General features: G+C 47.9%; 2 protein-coding genes across 6 annotated transcripts in view; one reads left to right on the top strand and one right to left on the bottom strand.

Annotated features, from left to right (window-relative positions):
- The window catches only part of ATP6V0A4 (ATPase H+ transporting V0 subunit a4), a 100,467-nt gene extending 93,544 nt beyond the window's left edge, over window positions 1–6,923 (bottom strand). For 3 of the 4 annotated variants that reach the window (XM_047763323.1, XM_047763327.1, XM_047763326.1), the window contains exon 1: window positions 6,701–6,923. The gene's annotated coding sequence lies outside the window, so the exon portion shown is untranslated. Of the gene's footprint in view, window positions 1–4,966; window positions 5,068–6,700 lie in introns of all 4 variants that reach the window. The other variant, XM_047763324.1, reaches the window with a different exon arrangement.
- On the top strand, window positions 6,512–12,149 carry TMEM213 (transmembrane protein 213). 2 transcript variants are annotated; one of them, XM_047763334.1, is made up of 3 exons: window positions 6,512–6,900; window positions 10,677–10,748; window positions 11,619–12,149. In XM_047763334.1, exons 1-3 carry the CDS (start codon window positions 6,756–6,758, stop codon window positions 11,786–11,788), a joined length of 387 nt encoding a protein of 128 aa, XP_047619290.1. In that variant the 5' UTR covers window positions 6,512–6,755; the 3' UTR covers window positions 11,789–12,149. The 2 variants fall into 2 exon arrangements, with proteins under 2 accessions (XP_047619290.1, XP_047619289.1); XM_047763333.1 differs by having other exon boundaries at window positions 6,519–6,900; window positions 10,674–10,748.
- Window positions 12,150–13,430: the final 1,281 nt, after the last annotated feature.

Below are 13,430 nucleotides of genomic sequence, written 5' to 3'. Positions count from 1 at the left end.
GTTAGTGAGAAACCTGTCACTTGACTCATTTTAGCCAAGTTCAGGTAACAACCTTGAGCGGTCAGATGCAGCCATACCAACCTCTAACCTACTACTTTCTTTGCAGGAGAGAATTCTTATAGGTTAAAGATTGGTGTCTTTCCAATATCAAAATTCTTTGCTGTTGTTGTTTATTCCATGTGTCTTATTTCCAGTCTTATGTCCTGAACATTCTTTTATTATTATTATTATTATTATTTTTTGGTCTTTTTGCCTTTTCTAGGGCCGCTCCCACAGCATATGGAGGTTCCCAGGCTAGGGGTTGAATCGGAGCTGTAGCTGCCAGCCTACGCCAGAGCCACAGCAACGCGGGATCCAAGTTGCTTCTGCAACCTACACCACAGCTCTCAGCAACGCCAGATCCTCAACCCACTGAGCAAGGCCAGGGATCGAACCCGCAACCTCATGTTTCCTAGTCGGATTTGTTTCCACTGCGCCATGACTGTGTCCGTACATTCTGTTACACACTTTGGGCACCTCAAGAACAGAGGCTTTCAATAAGCATTTTTTTGTACCATATACAACTTGGAATTTAAGATTTTTTTTTTTAGAAGTTCCCGTCGTGGCACAGTGGAAACGAATCCGACTAGGAAACATGAGGTTGCGGGTTTGATCACTGGCCTCACTCTGTGGGTTAAAGGATCCAGTGTTGCCATGGGCTGTGGTGTAGGCTGGCAGCTGTAGCTCTGATTCAACCCCTAGCCTGTGAAACTCCATGTGCTGCAAGCGTGGCCCAAAAAAAAAGAGGCCAAAAAAAAAAGAGTTTTTTTTAAACGGAAAAGATTTTCTAACATTGAAATTTTCCCCAGGCAATCAGACAGACACTGTAAACTGTAGTCTATCTGTGCCACTGTAACGGCATTGCTTTCCCATGCACTACTCTTTAAAAATGAATTAATGTGATTTGATTTCCTGATTGTAAAATATATTCCTTGAGAAAATTTGAAGGACATGCAAAAGTATAAATTAGAAAATAAAAGTTATCAACGTATAATTCTAGATATGACCACTGCTAACATCTTGGTAAGAGCCTCACCAAACTGTTCTCTGTGTGTGTGTGTGTGTGTGTGTGTGTTACAAAACTGGAATCGTACTGCACAGTTTTATATCCTGCTTTTTCTGTTTTGAATTATACAGCAAGCGTTTAACCCAATAATAAATATTATTCTAAAATGTTATTTAGGAGTTCCCATTGCGGCTCAATGGTAACAAACCCGGTTAGTACCCATGAGGAGGCGGGTTTGATCCCAGGCCTTGCTCAATGGGATAAGGATCTGGTGTTGCTGTAGGTCATAGACACAGCTCAGATCTATTGTTGCTGTGGCTGTGGCAGAGGCCTGCAGCTGCAGCTCTGATTCAGCTCCTAGCCTGGGAAATTTCATGTGCTCAGGTGTGGCCCTAAAAAGGAAAAATAAATAAATAAATAAATAAAATACCATTTTAACTTAAAAAAAAATCTTTAAACATTTTATTCCATTATAAGCAGTTTCTAAGTTTTTGTTTTTACAAATATTGTAATGTTGCGATGGAGAATCTTAGATTCCTACACTGTGCGTGTGTGCGTGCGTGCGTGTGTGTATGCTCATCTCTGAGTATTTCTTTCAGGGGAAAAAATTTCCAAAGAGCTGCCACATAGAAGGAAAAGTGACCAAAATAAGCCAATTCTAACAAAGTCTACAACTTGGCTATAAATTATCTCCAACACTGAGCCTAGATTAACATGATGGCACATGGTCATTGCCCCAAGCACCTGATCAAACAATGGAAAAAAAATCATGTGTCATCCAAGTCATCCTAGGTCTCAAGTTATTGCTACAATTGTATGTAGTTACAATTTTCCACACAATAAAAAGTAACCAGGTACACATGGAAACACAGCGACATGAATGAAAACCAACAGAAATAATAGAAACAGACCAATGGTGGTGAGGTGAGCAAATATTGAAGTGTCAGACACAGATTTTTGAGAAATTACATTCACTCTGTTCACGAAGGTGAAAAATAAGACTGAATAAGAGAAAACTATTTTTAAAGTACGAAATGAAAATTCTAGAACTAAAACTAAAATAACAGAAAATAAGAGCCCAAGAGGTAGTTACAAAAGGAGATGAGACACAGATGACAAGAGATTTAATTAACAAAAGATAGGAGAGAAGAAAATAGCCAGATTAAAGCCTATGAAAACAAAAGAATGGAGAACAGGTAAGAGGGTAAAAAATTAGATGATTCAGTGGGGAACACCCAGCTTATGTGTAACTGGGGTCCCAGAAGGAGAGAAGAGAATGGGAAGAGTTGTATTTGATGGCTGAGAACTTTTCAAAACTGATGAAAGACATAAAACCCCATATTCAGTTGCCTACAAATCCCAGGCAAGACAAATAAAGAGAAATTAATACCTGAGCATATCAGAATAAAATTGCTGAAAACCAAAGACAGAGTAAAACTCACAGGAACAATGAAAGAAGAAAGAGGCAAATTACCTACAAGGGAGCACCAATTAGATGCATAGCTCTCTCAAGAAACAATGGAAGTCAAAAGAAATAGAATGGTATCTTTTTTTTTTTTTTTTTGCTTTTTAGAGCCACATATGTGGCATATGGAGGTTCCCAGGCTAGGGGTCCAATCAGAGCTACAGCTGATGGCCTACACCACAGCCACAGCAATGCCAGATCTGAGCTGCATCTGTGACCTACACCACAGCTCACGGCAACACCGGATCCTTAACCCACTGATCAAGGCCAGGGATGGAACCGCAACCTCATGGTTCCTAGTCGGATTCGTTAACCACTGAGCCACGATGGGAACTCCTAGAATGGTATCTTTAAAGCACTGAAAGAAAATATGTGTCAACCTAGAATTCTACACCCAATGAAAATATCTTCTGAGGTTTTCTTCAAGATTAAAAATATATCCAGACAAACAAAAACTAAGAGAATTAATCACACCACTGAGGGCATACTAAAAAGCATAATTCAAAGTGAAGGAAGATGATCACGGATGGAAGACCAGACATGCAAAAAGGACTCAAGAACAATAAATTGGTAAATAGGTGGGTAAATTTAAACATTCATTTTACAAAATAGTAATAATTAATTATTGAGTTAAAATGCATGTGTATAGTTAAAAATACATGACCATAATGGCATGAAAGTCAAGCATGGATAAGCAAAGTTCCAGAGTCTTTTCATTATCTGTGAAGAAGGTAAAAATATCAATTAATATTAGACATTGATAAGATCAGAATAGATGTCTTAATCTCTAAAAAATGAATAATAAAAAACTCAATCCAGGAGTTCCCATTGTGGCTCAGCAGGTTAAGAACCCAGTGGGTATCTATGAGGAGTATGGATTTGATTCCTGGCCATGATCAGTGGGTGAAGGATCCTATGCATTGTAGGATTATAAAAAACCCAGTCTGATAATCTTTGTCTTTTTTTTCTTTTTTAGGGTCGCACCGGTGACATATGGAAGTTCCCACACTGGGGGTCAAATCAGAGCTGTAACCACCAACCTACACCACAGCCACAGTAATGCCAGAGCCTTGTCTGTGATGGACACCACAGCTCACAGCGATGCCAGAGCCTTAACCCACTGAGCGAGGCAAGGGATTAAACCTGCATCCTCGTGGATACGAGTTGGGTGTGTTTCCACTGAGCCACAGTGGGAACTCCTGGACTTTTTTAAAAGTATGTGTAACCAAACACTTATCTCAGTTATTTAAAAAAAAAAACTTCAGAAAGTTCCTGCAGAATGTCTAGCTTTGAGCAAAGCAATTTCCTGGTACACTTTCCGAAGCAAACCTGATGCAAAATGCATAAAAGACTTACTAGGTGAGGTCACCAGCTACACGAAGTTATCAGTTATAGACCTGTTAAAAAGAAAGACAGCTAATAGTGGGGAGACTTGTAAAACAGTGGAAGTAATGAGTTAGCAGAGAGAGTCAAGACCATCCTGTTTTAGAAAAATAAAATCGCTTCATCTGTTGATAAGAGAATGTTTGTCTTTTATTTTTTTCTTTTCGTTTCTTTTTTGCTTTTTAGGGTTGCACCTGTGGCATTTGGAGGTTCCCAGGCTGGGGGTCGAATCAGAGCTGTACCCTCCAGCCTACACCACAGCCACAGCAACTCAGGATCCAAGCCGTGTCTACAACCTACACCACAGCTCACAGCAATGCCTGATGCTTAACCCACTGAGCGAGACCAGGGATTGAACCCTCATCCTCATGGACACTAGTCAGGTCCGTTACTACTGAGCCGCAACAGGAACTCCAGAATGCTTGTCCTTTAAATTGTCTTTTAAATACCTAATCTAAAATAGTCCCAAATCAACGAACAATGTGTTAAAAAGAAAGAGAGGAAAAAAAAAAAAAAAAAAGAACAAGAAAAAAGGGAGTTCCCGTCCTGGTGCAGTGAAAAGGAATCCAACTAGGAATCATGAGGTTGCTGGTTTGATCCCTGGCCTCACTCAGTGGGTTAAGGATCCGGTGTTGCCATGAGCTGTGGTTCAGATGCGGTTCAGATCTGGTGTTGCCATGGCTGTGGCGTAGGCCGGCAGCTGGAGCTCTCATTGGACCCTTGGCCTGGGAACTTCTATATGCTGCAGGTGTGACCCCAACAAGAGGGAAAAAAAGTGCCTCAACCAGGCTGACAGATTCCCATCAGACACCCTTATTCTGAGCTTACCCATGGAGCTTTGCATGAGCTGCAGTTCCTCTCTCACTCTCTTAACCAGCCCATCCTTGTTGCAGTAAACAAGGCACAGATCCAGACACGCAGCCGGCAGGCCTGCAGACAATTCTCCTGCTTCTGTATGAGCTATGGGTTTTTCTGGAAAGACCCATGGAGTCCCTCTGCACATGCAAACTTCAACTCCAGCCCAAAGGTGACATGCACTGCGAATCTCTCACCTGCTCTCAAGCAAATCTTACCCTTCCTTCTTCTATGCCCCCTTCACTGTGGAAGACGCGCCTGTGAGTCCTACGATACTGCCTCCCCGGTTCTTTCTTCACTGCCTGGGTTCACGGCTGCCCTGTGAGCAGGAGTCAAGAGGAGGGATCTCTTGCTGTTCCCGTCATGGCTCAGCAGTAACAAACCCAACTAGCATCCATGGGAATGTGGGTTCCGTCCCTGGCCTTGCTCAGTGGGTTAAGGATCCGGCGTTGTCGTGAGCTGTGGTGTAGGTCAACAGCTTGGATCCTGTGTGGCTGTGGCTGGGGTGGAGGCCAGCAGCTGTGGCTCCTATTTGACCCCTAGCCTGGGAATTTTTGTATGCCGCACCTGCATATGAAAAGAAAAAAGAAAAAAGAATATGCCACACCTGCCCTAAAAAAAAAAAAAAAAAAAAAAGGAGTTCCTGTTGTGGCACAGAACGAACGAATCAGACTAGGAACCATGAGGTTGCAAGTTTGAGCCCTGGCCTCGCTGAGTGGGTCAAGAATCCGGCACTGTGAGAGCTGTGGTGTAGGTCACAGACACCGCTCGGATCTGGCGTTGCTGTGACTCTGGTGTAGGTCGGCAGCTACAGCTCCGAATAGACCCCTAGCCTGGCAACCGCCACATGCCACAGGTGCAGCCATAAAAAGACAGAAAGAAAAAGAAAAAAAAGGAGGGATCCCATCTTAATCCTCTTTGAGCCTCAAATGCCTGGAATGGTAGCTTTCACACACATGGTAGAAATTAAATGTTTTAGACCGAAGGCAGAACTTCCATCACATTAGTACTCACTTAAAAATCTCTTCACAAGGACTTCCTGTCGCAGCTCAGCAGTGACAAACATGACCAGTGGCCACGGGGATCCAGGTTTGATCCCTGGCCCCGCTCAATGGGTTGGGGATCCGGCATTGCTGTGAGCTGTGGTGTAGGTCTCAGGTGCGGCTCTGATCCCGTGTTGCTGTGGCTGTAGCGTAGGTTCGCAGCTGTAGCTCCAATTCAGCACCTAGCCTGGGACTTTCATGTGCCGCACCTGAGGCCCTAAAAAGACCAAAAATCCCCCCCAAATTCACGAAGCCTCCCTTTGGCCTCTTAACTGTTTCAGACCCCGCAGCCTGGCCCACCAGACGCTCAGCCCCACTGTCACAGTGGACATCTGAGCACCTATTACCTCCGGGCCTCTGCCCACCTGTCCCTTCTGCCTCTGAGGCTCTGTCCCTCTTTGCCTGTCCAAGCCCTAGCCATCCCTCAAGGCCCAACTCAAATGCTGTCTTCTTCATGAAGCTGCCCCTCAGCAGGTGAGGCCTCTGGCTGCTGATAAGCAGTGCTTCATCCCTCCCAGGTCACTGCTGAAACGCTGCTCTGTGTTTGGATGATACATGTTTGTTATTAAAGCACTTGGAGGGCAGGTCTTTGCAGAGTTAGCCTAGGGCAGTGCATGCAGCCGGGGTCAGGACATACTGGACGGGAGGGGCTGGGGAGTCCCGCGCGGCAGCTGCAGGTGGAAGTGGCACCAAGTTCATCTACAAGGACCCAGCAGGGCCCGGACCTCCTCCCCCGCCCTCCTCTTTTTTTCTCAGCAGGGACAAAATAGGAGCTAAGGAAGAACCTCCCTTCCTCCCCCAGCCAACCTAGCTCGGCCTCCCCTCTGGAGAGGGGAGAGCAAGGTGTGAGAGCCTAGGCTTCTTTGCTCCACCCCTCTCCTCTCCCCCAAACACAGAGCAGAAATTCACCTCTGCCAGCAGCGTTGTCTGCAAGCTCCTGCAGGACGCGGCGTGCCCGGGGCGCATGGCAGGTGGCCCTCAGCTCGCCTCCGTGGGCACAGCACGGACAGAGGCCTCCCTCTCCGGCATGAAGCGCCTCCGCTCTGCACCCTGGGCCCCCCTGGTCCTCAGCCTGGCCTTTGCCTCCTTCCACTCGGCTTGCTTGGCAGGTAGAACTGGGAGCTTTACTCTCGCCACGCTGGGAAGAGGGAGGGAGGGCAGGGGGCGGGAGGAGGATTCCTTGGCCAGGGTTGGTCCTGAAAGAGGAAACAGCACTTTCTCATCTGAGGGATTCGGCAAGAGAGGATAGGGTGGGTGGGGGTGTCTGAAGTCTTCCTAAGACCAGCATTAGCTTAGCAGCAGCCACCTCTGCTTTGTGGCCTTTGCCACAAAGAGCCTCTCCCAGCAGGGGACCAAATTGCAGTAAAATGACATCTTCTGGTTACTGTTTCTCTCTCTCTCTCTTTTATTTGGTCTTTTTAGGGTCACATCCGTGGCATATGGAGGTTCTCAGTCCAGGGGTTGAATAGGAGCTGCAGCTGCCGGCCTACACCGCAGCCACAGCAATGCAGGATCCGAGCCGCATCTGTGACCTACACCACCACTCACAGCAATGAGGGCTCCTTAACCGACTGAATGAGGCCAGGGAATCAAACCTGCATCCTCATGGATACCAGTGGGGTTGTTACCGCTGAGCCACAATGGGAACTCCCCGGTTGCTGTCTCTCAATGGCTCCTTCTCTGCACAATTGTGTTGCGGTCCCACCTTTTGTGGCTGGCACCCTCCCTTTGCACCCCCTCCTCTCACCTAAGGACCTCTGCTCCTGCTCCTTCCTTGACCCTGTGCATCCTTTGCAACCCTCACAAAACCTCAACACACAAAGCTGCCATATGCTGCTTAAACTTCTCCCACGTCGCCTCGGCTTGGCAGCTGGGGGGCTATCACCCCTTTCTCTCATGGAGGCTGAGGGGTGTATTCGGTGACACCCTCCTCTTACCCTCTGCACCCCAGGGACCTCGTTCACATTCTCATGCTCTTGGCTTTGATCTTGCTCCTCAGAACAGTCTGCCCTGCTCCCTGACACGTTTTCTGTCTCTCAAAACGAACCTGCACGCTTCCCCTCCAGGCTCTATCCGTCTCTCTCATCCTCAGTCTCTCCTGTGACGGCTCAGGTTGTGGGCTCGCAAGCCACCGAGCCTCAGCTCAGCTCCAGCGTCCACAACTTACGAGCTGTGTGACCTCGAGCAAATGACTTCCCCTCTCTGTGCTCCAGTTTCCTCATTTCTAACGTGGGGATAATCCTTGTGTTTATGCAGAGGGTTGTTGTAAAGATGAAATCGGGTTACTGCATGCAAAGAATTTTTAATAAAACAGCACGTGGTAAACTCTCAACGAAGGTTTGCACGTTCCCTTCATTTTCCAGCATCACCCTGTCCCCACATAAGTCCTCCGGCACGTGACAGATTTAACTGTGCTGAATGGCTGCGTCTTTTCAGCAGCCTTTACTTTAGAAGGGACTCCAGGTGGGACCAGTCCCTGGCTGGCTTTGCTTATGAGGGCCGCGGGAGAGGATTAAATTCTTCAGAATTTATAACGAGGCTATTCAGTATAAACCATATAAAATGTCTGATATTGAATAATCGCTGACCGATAGGAATGGCAATTTCGTATGGTTTAACCTGCTACTAGTGTACCGTTAACTAGGGTTTTTTCCCACTCCCAAGCTCTAGACAGGGACTGCTTCCATTCCAGGGGAGAGGGGAGATGAAAGTCAGGGTCAAAGAAGTTATGTGGGTTACAAGGGAAATTAAAATGTTGATGAATCAATTTTTCCAAAGCAAATAAAACCAGGCTCTAAGGCATTTCGCTGTAAATAATTTACAGTAACAATCCGATTGCATCAAGCTAATTACTATTCTTCAGAAGGACATTGGAGTAGCTGAGGGGTGGGTGGCATAAAGTGAGCCTGAGCAGCAATTTCACGGCTTTGGCTGGGCAAGAAGTTTCCTTCTAACTCGTCCTGCTATGTGACATGTGACAACAAGCACCTTTGAAGGACATGCTAACCTAGAGTCAATGGGGTCTGGAGAATTTCCATTTTTTTTTTTTTTAATTCTCAAAGAAGCAGATTGAACAGCAATATAATTTCCAGAAAGATTCTTTTAAGTGGCTCTTGGTCTTGCTCTACCTAGATTAGCACGAAGAGATTTTTTTTTTTTTTTTTAAGGGCCACACTTACAGCATATGAAAGTTCCCAGGCTAGGGGTGGAATCAGAGCTACAGCTGCCAGGCTACACCACAGCCGCAGCCACACCAGATCCAAGCTGTGTCTGTGACCTACATCACAGCTCACAGCAACACGGGATCCTTAACCCACTGAGCGAGGCCAGGGATCGAACCTGCCTCCTCATGGATCCTAGTTGGATTTGTTTCCACTGTGCCATGAAGGGAACTCTCAAGACTTTTTTGATGACAGAAACGTTCCATACTTATGCTGTGCTTCCAATATGGTAGCCACTAGCCACACGTAGTGACTGAGCCCTGGGCATGTGGCTAATGTGGCTGGCAGCTACAGCTCCAATTGGACCCCTAGCCTGTGAACCTCCATATGCCACAGGTGCAGCCTTAAAGAGCTGAATAAAATAAAATAAAATAAAATAAAATAAAATAAAATAAAATAAAATAAAATAAAATAAAATAAAATAAAACAAAATGCAGTGTTTAGAGGCCATTGGTACCTGAAGGGCAGTAAGAGAGGAAGATAAGGCATCTCTGAGTGGGGCACAGGGAGTGGTAGGAAAAGGGGAGTGAACTTGCTGCCCAACGAAACACCACAGCCTGAGTGCCCAAGACAACAGAAGCTTATTTTCTCACCCTCTCTCCTTGGCTTGCAGATGCCCTCTCTGCACTGGGTCCTCATGTGATCTTTCCTCTGTGAGTTCATATCCCTGGTGTCTCTTCCTGTTCTTACAAGGACACCTCATATTGGATTAACTTAACCACTTAATCTTAACTGTTTTTGTTTGTTTGTTTGCTTTTTTTTTTGCTTTTTAGGGCCATACCTGCACCATATGGAAGTTCCTCCCAGCCTAGAGGTTGAATCAGAGCTACAGCTGCAGGTCTATGCCACAGCCACACCAATGCCAGATCCAAGCCACATCTGAGACCTACACCACCACTCATGGAACTGAATCCTTGACCCACTGAGCGAGCCCAGGGATCAAACTCTCATCCTCAAGGATACTAGTCAGGGTTGTAACCTGCTGAGCCACAACGGGGACTCCAAAGAAACTCACTTCATTTGTTTGTTTATTTTTATGGCTGCCCTGGCTATATATGGTTCCTGGACTGGGGATTGAACCTGAGCCTCCACAGCAACCTGAACTGCTATAGTCAGATTCCTAACCTACTGTGCCACAGCAGAAACTCCCAATTGCCTCTTTAAAGCACGCTTTCCATAAATTAGCACTACTGTGGGTTAGGACTTCATCGTATGAATTTGGGAGACAAAGCTCGATCTAGAGCTGAGGGTTCGTTTTGTTGCAAGAAATCTTCAAGCACCTATACCGGCACTTCTGTAATACTCTCAGCATACTCACTACTGATTCATTGAAAAAGGAGAATGGGGAGTTCCCGTCGTGGCGCAGTGGTTAACGAACCCGACTAGGAACCATGAGGTTGCGGGTTCGGTCCCTGCCCTTGCTCAGTGGGTTAAGGATCTGGCCTTGCTATGAGCTGTGGTGTAGGTCACAGACATGGCTCAGATCTGGCGTTGCTGTGACTGTGGCGTAGGCTGGTGGCTACAGCTCAGATTAGACCCCTAGCCTGGGAACCTCCACATGCCACAGGAGCAGCCCTAGAAAAAGGCAAAAAGACCAAAAAAAAAAAAAAAAGAATGGGTCTTTCCTGCTGCCTGAGACTATCTTCTGCCTTTTCTTCCAGAAGCAAGCAGCAGCAGCAGCAACTCAACCTTGACTGTCCACCATCCACACCTTGAGACCCTGGAGCAGTGCCCCAGTAAGCTTCTCCTGGCACCTGCCCTAACCTCAGGGCCCACCCTGGAGCAGGGCAGGGACACTTAAGGCTCCTTGCTTTCTGTTCATTGGCATCGGGTGGCTGAATGCCTGCCTGGCCTACCGGTGCTCCAGTGTGGTTCATTTGCAGCCCCAGAAGTGTTTGCTGAGCATGTTTAAAGAGCTCTCTTGGCCTTGGCCCCCATCTAGGCTCACAATTTTTGGTGCAGGTGGCTTTAATGGCCCATCCGCAGGACAGCAGCCCAAATGCCTGGAGTTCAAACACTTACAGATGTTCGGAAGTAGAAAGATCCTAAAAATCAGCCAGCCTAAGGTCTGCCCGGCGCAGGAGCTTCCTTTTGGTCCTTTGCGTATTTCTGTTTATCCTCCACTTAATACTTCCAGTGGCAAGGAGCCTGGGGCTTCATAAAGCAACCATTGTTCTGCGTGTCTAATTCATATAAAGTTTGCTTTATTCTACGTTTGGCTCCTTTCTTCTGCCCTCATCGAATGACCGAATGTGTTTACTTCTGGGCACTTAGGAAGGAGGGTAACAGACAATCAGACATGGAGGTTGCAGACATGGCTTTGGACCCCTGCAGCCTGGCATCGCGTCCAGTCTTGCAATCTCGTGACCTTGGGCAGGGGTCCGCCCCAGCTTCTTCGGTCAGACAGGAGGAATGCCTGCCTGTCACTTAGTGAGGAGGGATAAGGTAACACACACGAGGAGCACTCAGCCCAGGGCAGGGCGTGCTTTAGTCAACGGCGGATCCTAGGGTTCCTGGCCTGGATCTTATGAATATTAGGGGTGAGGCAGGGCGGGGGAGGGGAGGCCGGGGTACTGTTGTCATTGGCCATCTCTCTTCGCCACCAGCTGCCGACTTCTGCCCTCAGGCAGCCCGGTGCTGCCACACCGGCGTGGATGAGTATGGCTGGATCGCGGCTGCCGTTGGTTGGAGCCTCTTGTTTCTCACCCTCATCCTGCTCTGCGTGGACAAACTGATGAAGCTCACGCCCGAGGACCCCAAGGACGTGCAGGCGTGAGGCTGAGAATCCCCGTCCCCAGAATGTCCAGCACCGCCCGTGTGTGGGGGAGGGTGCCAGGGGAGAGCCATCATTTCAAGGTCATTTCCACCTTTAAACTCCGGTTACTTTTAAAAGGCGAGGAAGAAGGAAAGATGGATCCGAGCCACGCCAAGCCAGTGCCTCTTTCACCCCTAATTTCCAAAGGCCCTTGGGTCCTCTTATAATCTCATCAGCTCCTTTCTCATGAGGGTCCCCATGGGAGTGGCTTGTATTCTAATCATCATTTCCGGCTGGGGTCCAAGGGTGTGGTTCCCAAGAAATAAGTTTTAGTCTTTTAGTCAACACATTCGAAACTAAACTCATCACGTCACCCAAAACAGACCATTGTCTTTTATCCCTTTCTTCAATCAGAGGGGTCACTGTCATTTCACGATGTGAGACTCAACTTGGACATCCCAACATGCTCATGCCTACGTCCCATGTGGCTTCCCCGGCACCCCTGAGGCATATGAAATTCCCGGGACCAGGGATCAGATCCCGCTATAATTGCAACCTATGCTGCACCTGCAGCTACAGCAATGCTGGGTCCTTTACCCACTGCACCAAGCCGGGGATCAAACCTGCATCCTGGCACGGCAGAGACACTGCCAAACCCTAATTCCACAGTGGGAACTCCTGCTTTTTGTGGGGAGGGCTGGGATCGAACCCTCACCAGGGTTGTGACCTGTGCCGATGCTTCTCCAGCTCTTGTCTCTTTCTTCAACATATCTTCCCGGCCCTGGTCCCTATGCCATTTCGGGAATAGTTCATTTCATTCTCAGTGCCTTCAGGATTTCCCTGCACCCCCCTGCTTGTCACTCTCCACCCCACCGGCAGCTGCCAGACCAGGGCCTGTCACTCCCCTGCTGATAACGTCCAGTAACACCAAACGATGGAAGCCTCTCACCTTGGCATTCCGTTCTTCACACGAGTCCACCCATCCCCCCCGACTCTGTATCCCAGCGCGTCTGGGGTGAGGCTCTGACCCACCCGCCCCTCATCCGGATGTCTTTCGCTTTTCTGCCTCTGGTTCCTCTGCTAACGAGGCTGCCCTCCACGTCTGCCTCCAGAACGAAGCCTTCCCTGCTCTTGGGTTTGGGGGACCAGGAGCTGGGGGTCTCAGGGCACTTCTGTGTGGCCCTGAGCACAGCCGCTGTGAATAGGCCTCCTCACAATCAGCTTACACTTCCTCTTGCTCTGGGGGCACAGAAAGCGCCTCATACTGTCTGTCCGATGAATGAACGGATAAACGAACACCAGAGCTCTTGCTCTAGAAGCACCTACGATCATCTCGGCACGCAGAACCTCCACTTGTTCAAAGGTGGTTGACGTAACAGACCTCTGGAGAAGCCACTTGGTTCCTGCTGGGTCAGGGAGTCACTCAGCGCCAGGGTGTCACCATCAATGTGGATTCTTCCAGTGGGAGTCAGGGGGAGAGAAGAGGGGGTTCTTTAGGAAGAAAGGACAATGAGTCTTTTTTTTTTTTTTTTTTAGCGCCACACCTGAGGCATATGGAAGTTCCCAGGCTAAGGATCAAGGGGTTGAATTGGAGCTGTAGCTTCTGGCCTACACCACAGCCACAGCAATGCCGGATCCTTAACCCACTCAGCGAGGCTAGGTA

This window comes from Phacochoerus africanus, chromosome 16 (assembly GCF_016906955.1).
Source record: "Phacochoerus africanus isolate WHEZ1 chromosome 16, ROS_Pafr_v1, whole genome shotgun sequence".
In the NCBI taxonomy this organism is placed as follows: domain Eukaryota; kingdom Metazoa; phylum Chordata; class Mammalia; order Artiodactyla; family Suidae; genus Phacochoerus; species Phacochoerus africanus.
Note: the sequence above shows the minus strand (reverse complement) of the source record. Positions and strands in the feature narration are given on the sequence as shown.